The following is a 23526-nucleotide window of genomic DNA, read 5'->3' as shown; positions in this document are numbered from 1 at the left end:
CCGGCCCGCCCAGGTCCGGCTCTCCGGGGCTGGTCGCGCCTCTGGCGGCTGTGCACTCTCGACCGGCTGCCTTCGCTCCCGGGGCTGGTGAGGGCCCTAAGGAAGGGGGGCAGGGCCGGTGGTCGCGCTCAGCTGGTGCGGCGTGGGGGAAGCGGGAGCCTCCTGTGAGAGGGGTCACGGGGGGTGCACAGAGCCAGGGGCTGCGTTGTGAGGCCTCCTGCCAGCTCTGTTGGAAAGTTTCCTTGAACAGCAGTGGGCAAGAAGGTCCTTTAAACGTGATGAAGTGACTTTTAACTTGGAAATAATGCTCTTGTAATGTTACATTATACCAAGTGAAGACTTCAGTATGTGCTACACCTGTGTGCCCAAACAAGTGTCCCTTCAACAGGGAGTAACTTACCTTGTAACCAAACATCGACCAGCACTTTTACACAGTAGCTTTTGCGAGCACGCTGCTCAGTGTACACACGCCCTTGGGAGTCAGGAGTCTTCTTAAGCAGTGAAATCTGGAACTCGTGGTGCTTTTTAGATTTCTGTGATACTTTTCAAATTCTTCCTTTTGGGGCTGTTGTCCAAATGCCCGAGGAACAGCATACTTTCAGTTTTTAATACAAAATGTAGTTATTCTCTAGAAAACTACAGAGCAAGATGCAAAAGTGGACATAACTATCATCATGTATCACATCATGTGTATACTGTACAGTACTGGAACTCGCAGAAAATAATGTGTGGTTGTAAGTGATCTTCAGAAATTATGTTATGTCAGCCTATGACAAACCCAAATACTTTTTTAAAATACTAAATTCTTGGAAGTGAGTAGACTTGGATATAGGAGAAACAAATAAGTAATATGCAATGGCTGTTTCAAGAATTATATTTTCATGTTAAGTAATTCAGGTGATGAGGGTGGTGCTTTTTGATTCCTCATGTCTTTTACTCACGTGTGATGTTTTCCTGTCCTGTGGTAGGTTTTGCTGGATACGCAAAATCAATATTAGAAAACAATGTCCCTTGACTTTGATAGTGGAGCTCTACAAACTCAGCATGAAGATGAAGACTATGACCAAGAAGATTATGCAAGAGAACAAGAGGTGAAAAAGAATTAAGTATTTTAAACTGAAGGCTTGTGAATTTAGCTTCTTCCTACCTTTTAAGTGCATAAAAAGAAACGAAAAGGTTTATGTAGTCTGGTAAGAGCAAAAGAGGGTACAGACTGTGCCACTCTTGAAAAGCATAGGAAGTGAAGTTCGGGTCTGTTTTAGTTGTGGTCTTTTTCTCTGTTTGTGTCCAGTTGCTTGGTCCAGAGCAGAGCAGTAATCATTGCAGTGATGACTTCTTGAATGTAGTGATACTGGCTGGCAAGTTCTTATCTGGATTTCCATCCAGACTTCTCAGAAAGAGCATGTTTTGAATCTCCACTACCTCTCTAGCCTGGAGTTTAGAGAGGAGAAATCCTGGCATCATCAGTTTGCAGATGATTCTTTGGAATTAGTGTGTCTTGGGACATGTCTACTAGATGGCATATCCCTTCCCTCTTTCTGGTGCAGCACTTTTCTTAACAAGAGTTTGGCAGAAAAATGCTTTGTTTGGTACTCTAGTCTAGTAAGCATTCTGTGGTAAAAGTATCTTTGTGAATTCTTCCTTGGAGGAAGAAAACCAGGATTTTCTGCAAGTGGCCTACTTTGCCAATGTTTTTGGGCAGAACTTGTATTAATTTTCCTGAAGAGCATATAATGACTATTGTTTGTTGTATTTCAGTTGCAACAATTGTTGACAGACCTTCCCCATGATATGCTGGAGGACAGTGGGGACCAACTCTCCAGTTACTCAGACTGCAGCATTCAGGAGACTGAGGAGCAGTAAGGCATTTGGCACCGTCTTTTTATTATTTGTGTTGTGCTTTCAGAATAGAGCAAAGTCTGAATTGATGAGGTGTGTAAAAATAATCCAAGTAAAAGGGGAGCTGTAGTGCAATTTGCAGTAAACTAGATGTGCCTTAATTTAAGAAAAGGTTTGTTTTTTCCCTGAAGTTATTAGTACATAGTTAAGCTGCTTGTGTCTCTCTAGGTCACATGAGCCTGGGAAGCTTGATGGAAGGTGGAATGATCATCCATTGATCAGTGATCCTCCAAATGTAAGCTTGTATGAGCAGGGATGTAATTACTGCTTGTTCATAATAACATGCTAAATACTGTTCAAATTAATTAGAGAAATACGTGTAGGTGATGTGTTTTGGTAATCATTTCAAGTATTTCTAACTTGAGGGCTGGTAACCATAGCAGAAGGAGGGTGGGGTGAAATCTGAGTTTTGAGAGAGCAATTCTAAACCTCATATTCATTCATAGGGCTATGAACAAGGACCAAATCTGTACCCTCAACAATTCTTGTGTGACCAGCAAACTGATCATGTTGAAAAACATGGGAAGAATTGGAATGGCCTACATAATGATGAAGAGAAGAAACATTTATATGATGTTAAAGAAGATTACTGTGGCCAGGATGGCCAAGATGATCCAGATGATGTATATCCTGGTAGAGATGGGTTTAACTCCCCAAGTTGCTACCAAGAGAACCATGTGTATCATCTTCCTGAAAACTTCAGGCCTTATACAAATGGCCATAAACCAGAATTTAATGATCGGCAAAATAAAATATTAAATTTTTCAGATGATCCAAAGGAACATCTTAAGGTATTTTAGAAGCTGGCACATTTTTCTGTCTCTTGGAAAATTTTTACAGGACTTTAGCTATTGGTAGTAATATTTCTAAATGCCTTCAGTCTCTTACAGTCAGTTCAAACAGTGATGGGAGGCTTCTGTAGCCTAATTAAAAAAAGGCGACATTAATAACTGAATTTTCATATGTTCATGTTATGATTTTTGTTCTTTTTCCTGTTGCCTTGGTGGAATTCCGTGAGGTAGAATGAATGTGATTCACTTAAGTGTGTGATTACCCTGTTTACCACTTCACTACTTTTCTAAGGTGGAAGCTTTCATGAAGAATTCTATCATGCTTAAATTATGTGCTGGATTGGAGCCTGAAAATTAAGAGCTACTAGAATTCTTCTTAATGTCAACCTGTATAATGAAAAATATTTTCACGGAGCAAAGCTACAGTTGTAGTTTTAATGCATTTCCTCTTATGTATATATTGTCACAACAGCAATTTGTTGCATCTGATGTTGTCAATGGCCAATCACCAGAATCTTACAAAGTGACTTATAAACCATACCAAAATGGCATTCATCAAAATATTCCAGGAATCCAAGAAGGAAACAGAAGAAATGAAGTGTTTGAAGGTTTGCAACATGAATTCTTGGGCACTGATGAAAGTAAGTGTTTGGTGCTTAGACTTGAAATAAACTTGTGTAAAAAGTTTACTGGAAGTCAGTGATAGAAACATGATGACTTCAGTAAGAGGACAACAAAAAGTATGCTGAAGTATAGAATTTTTTACATCTAGAAATTATCTCTTTTTGCTCAGGGTATATGAGTTTTGGGCATTTAAAATGTAGTTTTGATTGATGAAACTGAAAAATTATTTCTGATGGCTTGATGTCAGACCTTGTTGACACTTTGTCTCCTTCCATAATACTGGAAAAATAACAACTCGGAGTACACTTCCTAAGGTCCAGTGAGTGATGGCACATTGGGGTTTTCTGTTAGGTACACTTCAAATGACACAACTACTTTGTTAGACATGTTGTAAACTTGTAGTGGCCACAAGTCTGTGAGTTCACAGTATGTGAACTTTTATCTGGGCTTGCTGTTAGGCTGGAATTGTAGTTTGCACAATCCTTCAGCCATTGCTGCCAGAGCAATTTGTGTGATGCAAATCAAATGTGGATTAAAGAAAGATTTGTGCACCAGCAATGAACTTAGCAGTATAAAAAAAAATATTTTGGAGCAGGAATTACAGCGATGACTTTCTTGGTATCTATGCTGACTTGTCTGTATGTTGTTTGAAATTTGGCAGATTCTTCAGAAAATATGCAGATTCTTCAACTTCAAGTTCTAAATAAAGCAAGGGAAAGACAACTGGAAGAACTTAATGAAAAGCTAGAAAAGAGTGCACAGCAAATTAGGTATTTGAATCATCAGCTTTCAATGGTCAAAGGTAAAATGTTTTGTGCTAATTCTTAGATTTTATTCATATTTAGCAACTTTTAAATTCTGAGATTGATTTAGAAAGTGTCCTTGAAGGTATTTATCATACTTATAAACTTGATTTGGGACTATATGTGCCTCATACCTCTTTCCCCAAACTTTGTTCTAAGTAAAAATCTCTGGATTGGTGCCTGACTGCATAACTGTCTTAACTTTTACTGTATTTTCAAGACCACTGTTGTTTTCCAGAGTCCCCATGTGTAAGGCATCACAAATGTACAGAAAAGTGAGAAGTCTGCCAAAGTAGTCTTTCCAAAGTCAGAGGAGGGGGAAAAAAAAGTCAACACCAAAACACCCAAACCCCAATAGGAGAAGTGGCCATCTATGAAAAAAAAAATTTTTTTTGGTGGTGTCTGGTTTAACAGGCCATTTCATAGACTGTATGTAGAGAAAATCTCTTTCAAAAATTAAAAAATCTGATTGTCTTAGTTTCCCATTTCTTACAGGAATAGACAAAAAAAGAAGTACTAAATGTAGAGAATTAAGACTTTAGTTTTTAGAATGCAAAAGAAGCAATGGAAAGAGAAAAGCTCAACCATTTGGCTGTGTCTTGGCTGGTTCTTCAGAGGACTCTCCCTTTAAACGGTGTAAGGGAGGATGTGAAGTCCTCCTGCTGCCAGGATGGGGCTTGTGCCTTCAGGACTCTACTGGAAACAGTGTATTGGAGTGCTCCCTGCTGCCAGGAGGAGACAGTTGTTGCTGGATGGAGACTGAATGTTTTTGTTCAGTCTTCTGTTGTTATCTGCAGTACAAGGCAGAGTGAATGGTTTGGTAGAGCAGGTACTCAACAGTCGTGTTGCGTGAAGCTCTTGGGTGGCTGGCCATGGTTCTCACACAATTATGTCTCTTTCTTCAGATGAAAAGGATGGTTTGGCTCTTAGTCTTCACGAGTCTCAGAAACTCTATCAGAATGGAAAGGAACGGGAAATGCATCTTGAAGGCCAAATCAAGGCCCTTGAAACTCAAATTCAGACTCTTACTACCAATGAGGAGGAGGTACTGCAAATATTTTTAGACTGTTTATTGTGGAAGACTTCTACAGTTAAATGTGTGGTGCATTTGCATTAAACAGAAGTGCTATTCTCTTGAAATGCTGGTCATGACCATTGCAAAAGCTAAATACATGGTGGATGGATAGGATTCACTGTTTGAAAATACTGTGTATGGAAACACGGGCATTGTCTGAGGACTTGTGGCAGCTCTTGCACAAAAAAAATGAACTGATGTACAGAATATTGGAGCAACAGTGAAATGTATGTAACTAGGAGCTACTGTAATACTGTTCCTACAGATGCTGAAGCAATCCAAAGTGGCAGAGGTGGCCATGGAAAGCATGCAAAAGCAGCTGTTAGAACTTCAGAGATCAGATGCCCTCCAGCGAGCCAGAGAACAACATGAGGCCATTATTTCTGCACTCAAGCAGAAGTATGAGCAGCAAGTATTGTCATTAGAGCAGAAACTTGATACTACACAATCTGCACTCCGAGAGCAGGTGAGAAATTGTTTTAGGATGCTGAGTACTGTACCGGAGACATTGTAGAGCTCCCCGTTTCCCAAACTGCATTTCTTGACCTACAATTCTAATAACTCCTTCTGGAAGCTGCTAGGAAAATGCAAGGTCTCAGCATTATGAGGCCTATGTGGTATGTTTTCATAAACATCTGCAGGCAGTTGCAAGTTCAGATTGTGAGTTTTTACACAGCAGATGCAGAGGAGGCAGGAATTCATTGTTTTAGTTGCTCTCCTGAGCTTTCCTTCTGTGCACAAGCTTTTTTTGAAAGAGTTCTGCAAATAACTCTGGGAAAGAAAAGGACTAATTAAGAAATAATGTAATATTCTTGCAAGAAAAAAACAAGAAAAACTTTTTATTGAACAGTCTGTTGCCAAGATTTGGTCTCAAAATGCTGAAGGATGACTGACCACTCAACAGAGACTTTATTTTAGAAGTAAGGATTTAAAAGTAGAGGAGTGGTAAAAGGCTGTCTTTAAGATGGAGTTTGATATAGATTGTGTTACATGGTTGTAGAGCTTACTGAATTTATTCTACTTGATATGTCATAAGAATCCATTCCACTATTAGAAATATTCAATCAATGTATTCCAGGTAGGTCTTAATAAATTTTCCTCTTATTTCACATAAAGAAAATAAAATTAAATTTCTCTAATTCTTGTCTCAACATATAGAAATAGATGGGTTGTATACTTGGAAAAGTAACTGGTACTTGCTTCTAAACCAAATGCACTGCTAAATTTTTGTCTGTTAGTACCACAACAAAGCTTATACAACTTTGTCTCTACTGCAAAATATATGGTAGCATTTTTGAGATATTGAAAGGGGGAGATGTTTTTTTAGAGAAGATAGAAAAGTCAAAAGGTGTAAATACAAAGCACTATGCTTCCTGGGTTTGTGTAGGTCACTAAATAATGCCATATAAATGTCTACTTTGTATATCCTGTGAAAAAGAAACTACAGTTCCTCTTTTACCTGCAAGTATTGGCACTTGCTAGCTTGGCTTAAGCTCAGTTAAAATAAACTGACTGGCTTGATATCATGTGAAGGCTTGATTTTTTTTTTTTTTTCTGCAATAGAACAAGTGTATGTGATTAATTACAGGAGATAATCTGATGTGCTGAAAAGTAACTGCTCTAGGAAATATGAAATGATTCTCATCCATGTTTGTTTACATATGAGTAGAATTACTGCCTCCCAGTGAAAACTGAACTTTGATTCTGTAAGAGGTCACTTGTCAGCCAATGATAGTGTTTGATCTGTGATTGATTTAACTGTCCTCTACCCCTTTAGGTACCAGATTGATTATTTTTCTCCTTTATCTTGTATATATTGAATTTGTCTGTATCTGAAACAGTTCTAGATGGTTAAATGTTTGTCAAACAAGTAAAACTCTCTTTCTAGAAAGAGCTTTGCAAAAATCTAGGAGAGCATGTTAAGCAACTTGAAAAATTGCTGGAAGAAACCAAATGTGAAAAAACTGAAATAATAAATCGACTGACAAGAAGCCTAGAAGAAAGCCAAAAGCAATGTGCAAATTTACTGCAAACAGGTCAGCCTTTTACTCATACTATTACCTTTCCTTGCAGAAATATCTTCATTTTTTCTAAATATGAAATTGCATATCAGTGTTTCTATGGAAGGGGAATCAACATCAAGCTAATTGTGTTCTAGACTGTTTCCTATGCAATGGATTTGTCAAACTTAACTTTAAGTCTATACTAAGATGTAAAAACCAAATAGAAATGAAAGCAAACACCATCTCCAAACCCAAAGAACAGTGATCAAAGTGTTTTCATATGTATTTTGTGCTGCATATGTGTAAACCTTGTTTCATACTAAACAACAGCGTTTGGATGCAAGTTACTTAATTTTGTGTTAAGGTGCTTGACTTGAATTGCCATTCTAAATTCAAGTCCTAGTGAGAAGAATTGTTTTAGGAGCTGGAGGCTGATTCTTGGAAACCTGTATCACAGAAATAGATTGTGCAATGTTTTACAGTTTGTGTGTTTGTCTTTTGCCTACCTTCACACATTGAAGTCTTTGGATAGTAATGTATTTAGTAGCTGTTAGCAAGCTCAAGGAAATAGAAACAGTAATGTCTATTGCCAGAATCAACATTGCTATTTTTAACAGAGATCTTTCTTCAGATTGCATAGGCTTTCTTGCATATTTATGACTTGCTCTTTTTCTCCCTTTTCTTTCCTACAATAGGCTCAATGCAGGAGACAAATCAGTTACGGCTTCAATTGCAGCAAGCTCAGTCTGCACAGATTATAAGCAACAACATGAACAAGGCTTTGCAGGTTAATTTTATTGAATATTTTATGTTTGAATAAAATGTTTGCATTTGATGTGGGGGGAGAGGCATTATAACTAAGAAGTTGTTGGTTGAAACACTTCAAATTTTTTGGGGAAACAAGCACGTAATCTTTGACTACTTCCTCTCCCTGTGTTGCATGATGGACTTCCTTCCTCTCCACCAATTAAAACAGTTGAGCAATTGTATTGGCACAAATCTGATCTCATACTTCTGTCCAACCTGCTTTTGGAAAAAAATGAATGTAAATTCTGTGTGCTGGGAGTCCCATAACTTAATGAGGAGATACCATGTTCTGAAAATTATCTTTTGTCAGCAAAAAGGAATGCTAGAAAGTCCTCTGTAAAGCATGAGTGGAAGTCTGTGTTTCCAGCTGAGTTCATATATTTGATTTAAATCTCTTATCTTGGAAACTATGAATCCTACTAAGTACTAGAGTAATAGCTGTTTCTCCAGGTATGTACTTTTCTGTTGTCATCCATTTTGCTATACAAGGACAGCAGGAATGCAAAAGAAATAATACTTCATAGATGGACTACAAGAACAATAGGGAATATTTCTGTATTTTATCAAATTTGTAGTTTTGATATATGCTTTGCTAGAGGTATCAGAAATGAAAAATGAAAGTAGAAGTAAGTTAATGCTAGACAATTCAACTACATGCAGCTAAATATAACTATATTTAGAAGGAAGAGCTCCATGTGCTTATTTTCTTTGGAAGAGTTATCGTGGATCTGATATGTTGGCTTGGAGTCTCTCTGGTCAGTGTAATTTTTTTTTTTTTTTTTTTTTTTTGTCTCTTCCTTTCAGGAAGAATTAATGGAACTGAAAGAAGAAATAGCTTTGTATGAATCTGCTGCCAAGCTTGGAGTATTTTTGAATGATGCAGGTGGAGAGCGACATATGAGTCTGGGTGATTCCTATGTAGAACTGGGAATTAAAAAAATCACGGGGAAGAAGCCAAAATTCTGCAGGTATTGAGTGATTCTTGTTGAAAGAAAAATTTTAAATCGTCAAAAAATTATGCAAGTTATGTGTAAAAAGAGGGTTCTACTGGATCAACACATAGATTTTTGATAGATGTTTGAAGTACTGCTTGTATTGCCAGGTAATCTGAGAAACAGAAAAACTGTACTAGTGCCATAAATTGGTTGGCTAATTGCTATTTAATAAGCCTTCAGATTTCATAGGGACTACATTGCTGTTCCTTTAATTGTTGAATTATATTAATGGATACTTTTCTTCCTCAAAGACTCCACATAGTTGCTTAAAGCTAAAGCTGTCTTTTAGATCAACCACTTGAGTTGTTTCAAAACTCTTCACATCATGTGAGAATGAATCTTTTGAGGAGACAGCTGAATTAACAAGTTCTCTGTAAATTAATTGCAACTTGATGAGAAAGCTTTGATATTCATGTCCTCTTATGCTTTTTGCTATTACATCTTAGACATCCTGGTATTTCTGGTAGTATTAGTTACTCTTCTCTTTGCTACCACTGCCTTTCAGCTAAGTGTGTTTTGTCTTTTAAATACTGAACTGGTTTTGTCTTTCCTGATAGTGCAATACAGAACAGAGACATGGATAAAGAACTCTCTAAAGATGAAATTATTGTAGAATTAAAAGCTGAGCTGGAACGTTTATTGAGTAGTAATAAAATGAAGAGAAACCAGATCACTCAACTACAAAATAGTCTCAAAGATTGCCAGAAGACACTAGAGGAATGCAAGCAGTTGAAAGCAGAAAAAGCATCAAGAAATTCAGAGGTTTGTTCTTTTACACTTCTTTAAAAGTCAAATATTCCTGGTTTTTGGTGAACAAAACAAAAGCTTCTTATGAAAATAGGTCAAAAAATATGTATAGCTGAGTATTCATAGCAACTCTGGGTTTGCAACTTTGGTTAAAAAGAAAACAACTGAATAGCAGAACCTAGGTAGTGAATGCATTATTAAGTGAGTCCTAAAATGGTGACTTATATGCTTGAGAGTGGCTAGTGTCTGCCCTACTTATGTTAAAAGTAAATTGCATTGGAAAAAGATGGTTTGCTTTAGCCAAAAAGACCTTGTAATTCCTGCAAGAGGGCTGATAGATTAGATTACATTATACAATCAAAACATTTAACAGATTGCCTTCAGAGGGCCTTCACAGTGTAATTTGATCAATAAGGAATCTCCTTGATACTGCATCTCTCCTCACCCCATTATTGCTTTCCCTCTATAGATTGATCAGACTTGCAGTATCTGTAGATGGAGACCTGGATGTGGGATAGGAATACAATGTATGTGGGAAGTGTGCTCTCTGTTGGATGGCTGTTGTCATTCAGCTTGCAAACACAACACTGAGTGTGTGCTTCTCCAAAGCTTCGTGATACTAAGTTCTAAGAATTCATCTAGAATAGCAGTGATCTTGCAGTCCAATAATTTCCTGTGTTTTGTATTTTTTGAGTACAATTTTTATTTGACAACTCTTAACTTCTTTAAGCATTAACTGCTAAATCATTTATATCTTGAAGATACCATGCTAATTTTATTAATTTTTAGCCTGTCACAAATTTGAAGGATGCTTCCAATAATCTAAATGAAGAAGTGCTGAGGCTCAAAAAGGCTAATGAAGCTTTGCTACAAGAAGTTGAGGTAAGACAGAGATGCTGCTTACACTACTACAGAAAAAAAATCACATAAAAACCCCACCCTGTACTAAAAACCTGTGATTAGAAAAGAACCCCATATTACTTGACCCTTGTTTGTCCAGGCCCATACTTCAACTATTGAAGAACTGAAGGAAAATGAGGAAAAACTGAAAAGCTTAAATCAAGATCTCTGTTGTCAGATGAGAAAGATGGTTCAGGATTTTGATCATGATAAGCAAGAAGCCATTGACAGGTAAGTCTGTTAACTTAATTTAGTTTAATTTGTGGATTTTCATCCTGCACACATAATCTTGTTCCAGCTATCAGATACAAGAGGAGGTCAATGTTAGGAAGGTATTTTCTTACAGAAAACTTGAACCTAGTTAATTGAAATCAGGTGGTTATTTTTCCTTTTCTTGGAATTGTAGGTGTGAAAGAACTTACCAGCAACATCATGAGGACACCAAAGCACATTTTGAGAAGGAGCTGATGGAGAGGTTTGCTGTGGAAAAGCAGATGCTTCTTCAAACTTCTGAAGAGACAATCTCACAGTTAAGGTAAGACTTAGCATTATTTCCATTTTTACCAAAACTTTCATGTTTCCTGTCTGACCTTCACTGCTAGTTACTTATTTTAAAGCTGGTTTTCTGTCCTCTGAGGCCAATTGATAATAAGTAATTTGTCCTTTGAAGGGATAATATAGAGGAGCTGAACAAAGAGATTACTGTAGTGAAAGAATGTTACATTGGAGTTTGTCAGGAGAAGGACACCTTGGAAAATACCTTAAGACAGAAATTTCAACAAGAGCAGCAGCTGAAGGAAGAGAAGGTACAAATGGATATGCCTATAAAACATATAATTTCACACTGTTTTCAAGATGTAATATTTGTATGTGTATATACGTGATATATATGTAAATAAGTGTATTTAATTTTGTAAATGTTTGCAGAACCTACTTGGAAGAGATGCAGCTGTATCAGAAAGTTCATACATGACTTACTGTTTTTTTTTAAATTAGGCTGGTGTTGTGTTCTGAGCCTTGAAATACTGTACAAGGAACTCCAATAGCTGTTTGTTTTCATGTAGTGAAATTATATAAATTATATAATTATATGAAATTATATAATTATATAGTGAAATGATATAATATTCTGACTTCTGAAGATGCTTAGTCAGCAGTATGAGCTTTTACATTCATAAGACATTTTCAAACAACCCTGAATGATGATACAAGTTTACTTCTCCCTATATAAAACTGACCTAAAAAACACTGTGGTTTTTTAAGTAGTAATGAATTCAGACTGATTTGATTAAAAACCTTGCTTTTCTGAAGATATCAGTGCGCAATGACTGAAGCAGATCAACTGTCTGGGTAAGCAAGTACAGTAAAGAGGTGCAGCTCAAAGTATGAGGGGAGTAAAGATGCTTGATACAAAAACTTACTTAACAGCAATAGCCTATAATAACCTCTGATATAATATCCTAAAACACCCGTTTTGAGAGTTAAATCTCTTGTCTAAGTGTCATCAGTAAGATTAGTGCACAGCCTCTAGAGAGTTAATAATGTGTCTCATGCTTTCTCATAGTTTTGTACCTGAGCAGCTGTGCCTTGGAGAATATTTCATTTATTTGTTTTTGGTCTAGCTCAAAAAACAGCTACTAGAGGAAAAAGAAGTCTCCCTTAAACTTCTGAGGACTGAGCTTGAAGAAGAACACATCAGGTCCATGACAGCAGCAAAGAAGCAGTGGCTGGAAGAAAAAAACCAGCAGGTTCAAGAGGAAGTTGCATTAGCCAAAGTTCACTGGGAAAAGGAGGGAAAAGAGGTGTGGAACTTAGATCAGGGAATTTCAATTTTTTTGTTGTTGTTGTTTTGCTGTCTATTTTCAGAAACAGAACTTTAGATTTATGTGCTATTATTCTGCCATTGGAAGTGTCTGTTAAGGATTTGTCATTTTAAAAGCCTCTGAAGGAGTCATTAGGCATGACATGTTTCATATTTTTAAAGAAACTCAAAACCTAGATCTTGCAAAGTAATGAACAGAGTACCCTGGATGTCACAGCTGGTAATATGCTGGAGCTTTTCACCCTGGTGCTTGAGTGAAGGTTATGCTTTCTGTTGTTTCACTCAGGGATCCTGTAGAAATGCTTTGTGTATCCTATCCCATAGGAGAAAGCTCTGATGAGTCACGAGACTCTCTCCTCTCTGTTCGTGGTTTTGTTCTTCTGTTAAGGAGGATCATTGGTGTGAACAGTGTTTCATTTGCTAAACACTAGTGAAATCTGTTTATTTAGACACTGGGGAGATTTTCTTAAAAAATATTTTTTTCCTTAGAATAAAGAACAAGTCTTTGCCAAATTAGAAAGGGAATGGCAAAGTAGGCTGGAAGAAGTGAGAAGAACTGTAGTTGAATGTAATGACTGCAGCTGCCAAACTGACCAAGTTGTGGATGAAGTTCCAACTAAAGAGTTAGAAGGGACTGTTGAAGACCAGAGGCTGCAGGTCCAGAAGGCTCTGAAAGAAAATACAGCCTCTGAAGAGGCCTTAAAGGAATTTGAATTAGAACTGGAAAAAAAATACTGTAAAAATCTTGCCAGCCAGGTAACAAATAATTGTTCTGTCTGCCTGGAGTCTCTGAAACTGCTGTGTCCACTTAAGTCACCTAAAAAAAAAATAATGGACTCCTCCACTAACTTCCTCTTAAGTTTAGTATTGATATTTAGTATTGATATTGATAAGAAATAGAGTTGTTAAAAAAGTTCTGAAAAAACTGTAGCATGTGTTTTGTTTTTCACACTGTTAAACAAGTTTTGCAGGAGTTTTGAACAGAGCTGAGCAGCACTGACTTAGATTTTATACCATTTTGTTAAAAATAAATTTAGTATTTTTAATTTTGGCATAATTTTTGCATCAAGAAATGCATGAAGTGCTGTTGGTCTGATTCTTTTAATTTCTAAACATAGAAATCCAGCTGAAGTCTGTTCTTGCACTGTTACATGAAAGTAATCATAAAAATGTATTCAGTGTACCTACCTACCTGCTGAAGCAAATTTTATATCTGTTTAAAGGTAGATGCAGCTTTAGCCCAAGCTCATGCCAAGTGGCTACAAGAGTACAAACTAAATCTAAAGATAGAACAAGAAAAATGGGAAAAGGAACACCAAAAGACTACAGCAAAGCAGGTAGCCCAAAATACTACTATAATTGTGTTGATAAACAAAGTCTTCCAAATCCCATCTATTACTGAGGAATGAATGTAGACATAGGCACAGGAAGTCACTAAGGAAAGATGTTTGTTGTGTACTCTGCTCCACACCCATTTTTTTCCCTATATAGGTTTAATTTTTATTAAATAAATTGAAAATATCTCTAATAGATTTTTAATGATTCAGAGTTGCATTTGTGTATCTGTGAATGTGTGTATGTATTTCTAATGACTGTGTTGTTTATTTGCCAGTTAGCCCTGGTTCTCTCAGCTGCTGAGGAGAAATGGAAGAAAGAATATGAAAATACAGAGACATCTGGACTAAGAGTTAAAGAACTTGAAGAAAAGATAATTTCTCTGAGGAGGGAATTGGAGCTAAAGAAAGAGGAAATCCCTGCAGCTGTCAAAGCAGAACTAGCAAAAGCCCGTGTGCAGTGGAACAAAGAAAAGCAAGAAGAAATTCTGCAGATACAAGAGCAAAATGAGAGAGACTACCAATCATTCTTGGATGATCACAGAAACAGAATTGAAGAGGTCCTTGCAACAGCAAAGGCGGACCTTGCAAAGCAGAAGAATGATCTCTCCATTCAGAAAGAAGCAGAAATCAAGATGCTACTAGACCAAAAGCAGCGAGAATGGGAGGCTCAGGAAGCCAAGAGACTGCAGGATGAAGTGAATCGGTATGAGGAGAAAACTGTGGTTGAGCTGGAGTATTTGTTGAGTGAAATTCATGAAGACCTGGTCAAGTGCACACAGAGTAAACATTCTTGGAAGGACAAGTGTTTTGACTCTCATGTTCAATTAACCAGTCAAGGCAAAGACAAACTGAAGGCTTGTTTACAAAAGGCCTATAGAACCACAGTCTGCACAATTCTGGAAAAGAAAGAGCGAGAATGGAAAAAGGTAATATTTCTGTGATTTATAACTGCCAATCAGAAAAGGGATTTGAGAAGTCAGTCAGAGCTGTTCTCAGTCAGGCTTTCTCCCATGAAATAGCCATGTAATTGTGAGAACTAGAAAATTCAACATTTGTGTTCATTGATAAGTGTACTCTAAAACTAAAAGGAGGCTAAATCTACCGTTAACGAGTGCAAAGGGAAAGGATGTAGCTTTGACATCTTCAATCTTTAAAGAAGAGAAAGTCAGGCTAGGAATGTAATTTATGCAAAGATTTGTAAATTAAGGAGATATATCAACCTGCTTATGGTTGGGAGCCTGTTGAAGGTTTCCTCTTCGATGGGCTGTAATGACAGAGCCCATCTCAGATTTTTGCATAGCTGCAAAATCCAGTTTGCAGTGGTGATTGGATGGTGATTATGGATCACGTTACACTTCCCCCCCCGCCCCCCCTATACAAATAAAGATGAAAACAGTAAATCCTTTTTTCAAATTGCCTGCAGTAGGTCAGTTTATCAGTCAGTTCTGTCTTGGGAATAAGAGTCTTGCCTATTTTATTGTGCCTCTAGGAAATCTTTTTCAGTGTGCTTGCCCAGATGAGGAAGGATGTCTTACCCTTTTCTAGAGGAGTTTGGGGCTAAGTCAAATTTTGTCCCAAAGCCCTTGTTTCTGTTGTTTTAGCAGACTCCTCTCCTTGCAGTACTTATGCTTGTAATAAGTTTTTTGTTGCGGGGAGCATGCCACCGGAAATGCCATTGCTACCCAGCAGTTTGTAGCTGGAGATTTATCTGAGTGTAGGACAAAGAAAATGTCTGGTATTTCAAGAGAAGATGGGATGTTACCATTTCTTTAATGTCAATATATTTCTGTTCAGCAAGTGGGCCTTAAAGGTTTTCATGTCACAAGTCATATCCACAATGATAAAGAGAATAATTTTTTCCTGTGCCTTATGCACCTTCTGCAGTGGAAATGAAATGTCTCTTGGTAAACTGTTTAATATGCCTTTGAATTTCAAAACACTGGTTGACTTGAACTACTGTATCTAGTGAAGTCTTCTTAATTTCCTAGTAATGTATTTTCTCTTTAAAAAGTGAGTTCTCTTCAGCTGTTCAAAGGCAGGGTATAGTTCTGCAATATTAAGGGCTACTGACATTTCCAAATAATACTCAAGATATTTAGGCACTGCTGTTGCAATGATTTATGCTAAATAAAACTTCTATATCATAGAATAGATGTTTTCTTCACGATTTGACTTGTAATCTGTGGTTCTACTGCAGGTTTAAAGTACCTGTATTAAAATTACTAAAGCTGCTTGGTGACCAGGGTTGGTTGTGGTGTGGAACGCTTTTTCTGCTGTGTTGTGTTTTCAGGAAGTGTTTTTCAATTGCAGAAATATGAAGAGCTAGTGAGTAATGCAAATAAAGAATCATGCCCTTACCCACAACATGGTGCAGGAAACACTGGAGATGCAGCAAGACCCCACGTGTGCAATGTTGGACACCAAGCAGAAGCACAAAGGAGACTGAGAAGACAGACACCCTTGCAGGAAGCTGGAACAGACAAAGGTATTGGGTTTGATCTTAATCTGGCAGATTGCAAGTCATCAAATGAAGCTTGTTAGTAGCAGTCTTTAATATTCAATGTCCTTTTGATGACCCCAATATAAAGTTAGCTAATTAATAAATATTTGGGTGATAGAGGAAGATACAGTTCTTCTGACTGTAAGGTTGTTTAATATTGCATAACCTAAGTTAAAGTCACAAACTGCAACAAATGGTACTGGTCTCCAGTTTACTGGTTTAAAGCTAGGCTTTGAGGTTTCATTTTATCAAATGCTAGTAGCTTCCTGCTTTTTATATCCATTCTTCAGGAAGAAAGAAATAGCTGTCTCATCTGCTAGAGGTGTGTGCATTCTTTCGGGATTGTTAGCAGCAAAACCTTTGGAGTATATAACAGTTCACATGCAAGGCAGTGTTGGCCATGATATGCAGGGTATGGTCTAAACTATGTTTTGTAAATGGGTAATACTAGATTGGAGCTTCAAAGATTGAATTATACTGCTTGCTCTTGGCATTACACAAGACAAGGAATTCTGCATTCATGTAAAAGATACTATTGTGTCAAGAACTTGCTTGACCTGGCATGGTGGTAGTCTCTGGTTCTTTTGGTCAAGAATGTAGTTGAAAAAAGTGGGAATCCCTGTGTGGTGTTTCTCTCTTTTGTTGCTTTTCCCCTTCTTCCCTTTCCCCCCACTCCCTGTGTCTAGTATGTACTTCGGTATTGTAGCTCTTCCCAAGGCTGTCACGTGTACTATGGCAAAACTGGAGACAGTGTAGATGGGAAAAACTTCATGGGAGGGACAGATGTCCCTGGGGCTTTCTGTTTAGTTTGAGTTCTTACGCAACTGAAAAACATAAAGCAACAAAACCCAAGAGTTTTTGGCTCTGTGCCTGTAGTGTGGCTTGAATTTCTTCAACACCAACATACGGAGTATTAACACAGAACAATACCAGCACTGCAGTGCTCCTGTCTCTAGAGCGCCCTGGCCTGGCTGTGGGGAGCAGCCTGGAAGGAGCCCAGTCTTTGTGTATCCCTTAACCAGGCTCAGACATGTGTGAGGCTTTCCAGCTGGGACAGCTTCCTTCAGCTGACTTCAAAAGACCCTGCTTGGCTGTTGTTATTAAAAAAAAAAAATCTAAAATATTATAAAAGCATTTAACCTGCAAGTCTTTTTGCTGACTGAAGAGCTCAGATCATCACTGATGGAAGTGCATTGAGGTTGTGAGAACTGTATGCGTTGGTAGATGCTGCTGCACCTTCTGGAACAGGGTATCAGTCTCTTATAACTAGTTTAATTGGGCTAAAATAGTACACACTTTCCAGTGAGAAGAGGACTAAGTAGAACACTGAAAATAGGTTGGGCTTCATTCTTTTTTTTGGTCCCATGTTAATGTATAACTTTTAGCAATTACTGTTGCAAGTCAGAAATGTACAAAAAGGAACCTTGGGTCTCAGGAAGATGTGTGCTGCAAATGTTGCTGCCAGGAGCTTGAAAAAAAGAGAGGCTGTGTGCCAGGACTTGAAAAGAGAGCTGGAGATGGCCCACAAACATCTTCAGCTTGCTGTGAAGGAATATGAAGCTAAGTCAGAGCAAATCCAAGGTTAGGATTGTTAGTCACCTAAAGACAACTTTGATTCTCTCATCTGTAGGATCTTTTAATTTTCAGTGGATACTGGGGTTTTGGTTATTAACCTCAAAACAAACAAAAGAAGTTCTCACCACAATAAACCAACAAAACCTACCAAGTTTTATCTTCTGTCTTTATAGCTCGAAGGGACAATTACTAGACAATTACTAACCCACAAATTAATAATTCTTTTTCAATGTTTGTCAAAACCACCCTTGGTTTTTTTTTTTTGTCCTGTGCTTTCTCTCCAAGTACACTTGATATCTCAGTTTAGTGTTAGTAATGGCATATGAAGGCTTTAAGCTTATTTAATTACTGTATAAGATGATTTTTATATTTAGACTTCACTGAAGTGTGTTGGGATAGATTCCTATCTGCTTGTTACTGCAACAGCTGTACTGCAACTAATGATGCTTTGTGACATTGAGATCTTGTGCCAGAGGCAGCAGTTATTACATAAGCATCTCTTGAACTTGAATTTAGAGAAATGCAGTGAATTATGGTTCATCTTTTTTTTAAATAGAAAATGAGATGGTTCCAGGAGCTCTAATTGCACAAAACTCTGAGATGAAGACTAAACTGAAAGACCAGGGATCACCACCAAGGTATTTAAAAAACTGAACAAGATGATTTCTTATTTTGGGAAGATATAAGTTGCTTTTTTTGTGCAGTGTGATGTGTATGCATTTCAGGTCACTGTCAAGGGAAGGCATCTCAAAACCTTGTGCATCCTCTGACTCTGTGAAAGGTCTGGAAGAAATGCGTGCTCACTACATTAAAGCTTTGAGCAAGATTAAGTGTAAGTACTAAAGTCTTAGTTAAAGATTTAGTGGAGGAAAATAAATTACTTTGTTGCTTCTTCCTTCAGCCAGCATGGACAGGAATCTGACAACCAAATCACATGAGAAGTAAATTTTTCCATCTTACTAGAGTGACTGTGAGAAACGGAATTGTCACCCTAAATTCAGCATGTAATTGTGATGGGCAAAGCCTTGCTTTACCATCCTTGCTTTGTTGTACTGTAGTATGTCTTTTAAAGTGGGAAAGTGTGTTTTGAGAACTGATCTTGTTTTTCCAGAAAAGAAAAAAAACTTACCTAGACTGCAGCTTGTCCTGAGAGAAAATCTGCTTTTCTCTTGTGCTGTATCCTGCCTTCTGGCCTAGTGAGCAACCTTCTGGCTGAGGAGAAAGGATTAAGTGTAGCACCAGATCTTACCTGAGTGCAGCAGGTCCCCAAATTTCTGCATGGCCATTGAAATGTTGCTAGACCTGTATTTTCCCAGCCAACATTCCTCCCAAATCCCTGTGCCTGCTTAAGATGCAGAATCAGACAACTGAATTCCTTTCTGATGCTTCATACTGACCTGCTGTGGTTTGCCCTGGCATTCATCCAGTAGGCAACAACTGGCACAAGGATTTGGTGGAATGTTGGCAGGTAATTCCATGTCCTTGGTGACTTGTTCCAGGTCTGCTAAACAATCCCAGTTTGTGGTGTTGGCTTTTTCCCCACTCTGGGGGAAAACTGGTACTAATGAAGTGTGTTTGTAGGTGATATGCTTTGTTATATCCGTGAAAGTAAGGAACGAGCTGCTGAAATGATTAAAGTGGAGGTTCTAAGAGAGCGCCAAGAGACAGCACGGAAAATGCGCAAATACTACTTGACATGCCTTCAACAGCTGCTCACTGATAATGGCAAACATGAAGGGTAAGTTCAAGTATGTTTGGAAATGGCTGTTGGCTGTGCAAGAGGTGTGTAGATCTTAGTCTGGTGTTTGTCCACCTTGGAGCAAACAGTGCCTGGCCTGAAGTCTTGCCAGCGTGCACGTGTTAGCGCCAGGTCACTGCTGAGCTGCCTGGCACACTGTCCTTTCAGTATTCTCTGACTCTCAGTAACATTGCCTTGAAGCAAAATGTAGAGCTGAATTAATCTTAAACTTGTTTTTGGTTTTTTTTTTTCCCCCATGTTCTGCAATTCTTGACAGAGCTGAAAAGAAAATAATGGATGCTGCCAGTAAACTTGCTACAATGGCTAAAGGACTGGAAACGCCTCTTCGGAGCATTCCCCAGCGCAAGTCTGCCTGCCCAGGTGAACTGGATTCTTGGTCCTTCTCTTCTTGAGCATACTGATTTAATGCATGTAGTAATGAAAGTGCTTTTCTTCCAGTATTAACATTATCTTTGATTATCTGTCTCTTTCCCTCCTCTCCTAGCTCTGCGTTTAAGTTCTGATCCTGGAGGTGAGCGCTCCAAAAGCGATTGTGTGCTTCGGACTAGGTCACACCACATGGAAAGCAAATCATGTAGTGAAAGCAGTACTGAAAAAGCCACTGATAAAGTTGTCCAGAAGCGTGTTCCACGTGACTTGAGACAGCAGTTTGATGCAACGCCGACCAAAACTCACCATGTGCTTTGTGAAACAGTGACTTCAGATATTCGGAACAGGAATAATTCTCAAAATCTGGATGGTGCCTCTAGAGGTGTTCTACCAGAATGTTACCCAAATGAAGATGGAAGAAGAGAAAAATATAGCCCTGTTGCAAATATAGACAAAGGACTTTTGTGTGCTGCGAGTAATGGCGATGTTCCTCCCTCTCCTGGTCATGGAGCACTACAAAATATCCAAGTACCCAGGGTTACAAATGGCCACAGCAGCTCTGGGCCAACTCATCATACGCTTAAGAGCAAGAATGGAAGAACAGGCTTGAAAGAGGATAAATGTATCCAGCCATGTGGAAAATGGAAAACAAAGTCTAAGAGAAGTCAGGCATTTGATTTTAAAGACACTCCAGAAAGAGATGAAGGAAGCAGTAGTGAATGGAGTTCTGGGAATGGAAGCTTGCATCTGGATTGTGGTGAAATGCCTCTCTTGTATCCTCAACAAAAAGCCAGTACTAATGTTCAAGGACAGACTGTGTACTGTGAAGAGTTTCCTCACATCAGGTCATTTTCTCCTGCGGATGAAAATGTTCCTTCTCGGAGAGACGTTCCTAGTGCCAATGGCAAGATTCTGAGTACAAAAAGCAGCACAAAAGTTTACAGTAGAGACCAGCAGATAACAAACCCAGAGCACACTTCATTCCTCAACTCTTGACAAATCAAATTCAGCTGTCCCTCAACTCAAAGCAACATCAGATTCAAATGTAGGAAAATGGTGCAACAAATGCTTGGAGAAAAATGGTGTGGGATCTCCAGTCCCAGCAAGATAATGTTTTTTAATTAGCCCACTCTCTAACTTGAACCAATACCAGCAGTCCTCGTTTGAAGGAAAAAATTAACTTGATGTTTAAATAAAGTGTGATGATTGAGGAAAATCTTTTCTACTGTGTCCATTTTGTGATCAATGTTACATGAACAAATTTTATTAAGTTACTTGAAATATTACTGCAGACTTTTTTTTACCCTTGCAATAACACTTTCATAAATGTTTATAGTGCACTAGATACAAATTTATTAAATAGAATCTATTTTCATATTCAATTTAGTGTGCAGTGTTTATCTAAAACCAAGCTACTGTAACTTGTGGTCATTTTTAAAATGGTTATCAAAATTCCTTCAGAGCGTAATGAGAGATGTTTGAAGTTACTCTCTTAATTAATTGACTTTTCCATTTTGAAGGACCTCCTGTAACCCTCTGTTTGTGTTCCCACAACAAAAGCAAATATGCTTGCATTTTTTCATTAAATTATCATAACAAATCACATTTCAATTATTCTTCCCTTTGATACAGCAAAAAATAGCTCATACTGGGTGTAAGAAAGGTATCTTAAGATAGAATGACCATACTCTGTAGGTGTTAGTTAATTAGTATATGTTATCAGGGTAAACTGAAGATGTAGTACTTTGCCCTCCTATTGCTTAGAAATCTCCTATTTTAAAGGCCTGCTCACATTTTAAAGATAATTGCAAAATGTATCTTTTTTCCTAGACTTTTTCCTTTCCTTGGGATGGCATTTCAGTTCCAGTGATCCTGTGACAAGCAGAGGATTTTGCTGCTGGTTAAACAGGGGGTGATTAAATCACATTTACTGCAATTAATAGTTATGGGCCAGCAATTCACAGCCCCAGTAATATGGGAGTTCTAAGCAAAAAGGTTTTGCTTGCTATTGTTCTGTGACATTAAAAGAAGAAAGTCTGACTGTTCTCTCAAGGATGTTCTATATGCCTTTCATATGTAACATTTAACTGCTTATTTGTGAAGGTTGCTTATTTGGTCCTTTGGAGTTGAACATCACAGTTCAGTTTGACAATCTTTTGAGTTTTAAGAGGAAAATAGTACAGAATCGAAAGACAAATGTGCTTAACTTCCTTTACAAAAATGTCCTGCATATTTATTTTCCAGGACAACTGGCCAGGCAGAATGCATTTCAGCTCTTGGTACACAGGCCTGGGTTGTGACTTGAGACTCTCACAGGCGCTCTAATGAGAGACTTCTGAATTTCTTGGTGGCTTTCATGTTGCCCATAAATCCAACCCCACTTCCTCTTTAGTGAGGTGGGGTTTGTCATCATCAGTGGGAGCAAACTGAGGCCATGAGAGACCACTGGTGCCTAAACAAACACGGGCCGTGGTTAAGTTCAAGGGCCACATTCCGAGCTCTTAGCTGAGGAAATAGCTGTGGCCTTGTCTGCAAAGGAAAGTTTTTACTAGTTGTTCGCTGAGACCCAAGTAGAGGCTTTTTTCCTTTTTTTTTTCCCAATGAGTGGCTGTTTCTGGTTAGCTTAAACATTTGCCTAAATTCCACAAGGTAAAAAAGAAGCATATTTAGTCCTGTGGAAGATGTTTTAAGTGTTTAAGCCAATACATCAGATTGATTTAATCATTGGGCAAGTTCAGAAGTTGACCTAGCTTACAGATTTGATCTGTAAAAGTAAACATCCAGCTAGGCAGGACATCCCTGGCCATTCAGACAGCAGCTGAGGGCCCATCATCTCATTGCTGTGGACCAAATGGAACTTTTCCAAATATTCCATCTGAGGTGGGTTCAAAAGCTTCTCTGTAGTTGTTCCCCAAATGCCACAGTTAGTGACAATGTGCAAACTGCTTTTAAAATTCTAAAATGTAACTTTTTGCAAGACATTTTATTTCTGTTGCGTTGTTCAGTGTTGTGTGCATAACTCTTGCTGTGAATTTCCACAGCTTTTAACAAATTTGCTGTGTTTAAAAGCTCAGTGATTTCAATGCAGAGTGAAGCATTTAATGATCCTACGTATTTTGTTTAGAAGCTGGGGCCACACTGATGAGGAGGGACCTTCCCCTTGACTGACTGCTCTTGTCTTGCTGTTTCAGTTGTGTCATATTGGGCAAATTCAGGGACCAAAACTGAAATGTGTGTGAGAATGTGAAGGAAGTTAAATCCTTGCTCACCTAATGTTTACTGTGTGTCTTGTTGCAGTGACAGCTCCAGAGAGCTCCAGAGCTGCTAAGGAGATTTTAAGTTTTGCTTAATGAAAATCAGCAGTAGAAGCCAAGAGGGAAGATCTGCATTGAAATAGCAGCAATCATTCCCTGGTGAGTAAAGTTTAAAGGTGCAAGATGATCTCAGCCGTCCTCCTTCCAATGTCAGTAGGAAAGAAGAAAGAATGAAGCAATTAACAGAGTAGCATAGGGGGTGGCAA

At 38.2% G+C, this 23526-nt stretch overlaps 1 protein-coding gene across 1 annotated transcript; it reads left to right on the top strand.

The window, feature by feature from the left end:
- Nucleotides 1–21310, top strand: CEP152 (centrosomal protein 152). The gene is made up of 27 exons (XM_053955190.1): nucleotides 1–87; nucleotides 969–1091; nucleotides 1759–1859; nucleotides 2068–2134; nucleotides 2346–2690; nucleotides 3163–3331; nucleotides 3976–4116; nucleotides 5023–5162; nucleotides 5458–5658; nucleotides 7081–7228; nucleotides 7891–7982; nucleotides 8807–8970; nucleotides 9555–9759; nucleotides 10534–10626; nucleotides 10745–10875; nucleotides 11051–11179; nucleotides 11315–11450; nucleotides 12267–12446; nucleotides 12956–13222; nucleotides 13690–13803; nucleotides 14079–14729; nucleotides 16114–16288; nucleotides 18435–18516; nucleotides 18604–18710; nucleotides 19460–19616; nucleotides 19894–19997; nucleotides 20122–21310. Exons 2-27 carry the CDS (start codon nucleotides 1005–1007, stop codon nucleotides 21000–21002), a joined length of 5067 nt encoding a protein of 1688 aa, XP_053811165.1. The 5' UTR covers nucleotides 1–87; nucleotides 969–1004; the 3' UTR covers nucleotides 21003–21310.
- The last annotated feature ends 2216 nt before the right edge of the window (nucleotides 21311–23526 follow it).

This window comes from Vidua chalybeata, chromosome 13 (genome assembly GCF_026979565.1).
Source record: "Vidua chalybeata isolate OUT-0048 chromosome 13, bVidCha1 merged haplotype, whole genome shotgun sequence".
In the NCBI taxonomy this organism is placed as follows: domain Eukaryota; kingdom Metazoa; phylum Chordata; class Aves; order Passeriformes; family Viduidae; genus Vidua; species Vidua chalybeata.
This window is presented reverse-complemented; position numbering and strand designations above follow the sequence as displayed.

Bases quoted from the DNA above. Each gene is read 5' to 3' on its own strand.
- CEP152 (XM_053955190.1), top strand. From the start codon at position 1,005: ATGTCCCTTGACTTTGATAGTGGAGCTCTACAAACTCAGCATGAAGAT. The intron at 13,223-13,689 runs GTAACAAATAAT...ATCTGTTTAAAG, and splicing joins GTAAAAATCTTGCCAGCCAG to GTAGATGCAGCTTTAGCCCA. The intron at 19,617-19,893 runs GTAAGTTCAAGT...AATTCTTGACAG, and splicing joins GATAATGGCAAACATGAAGG to AGCTGAAAAGAAAATAATGG.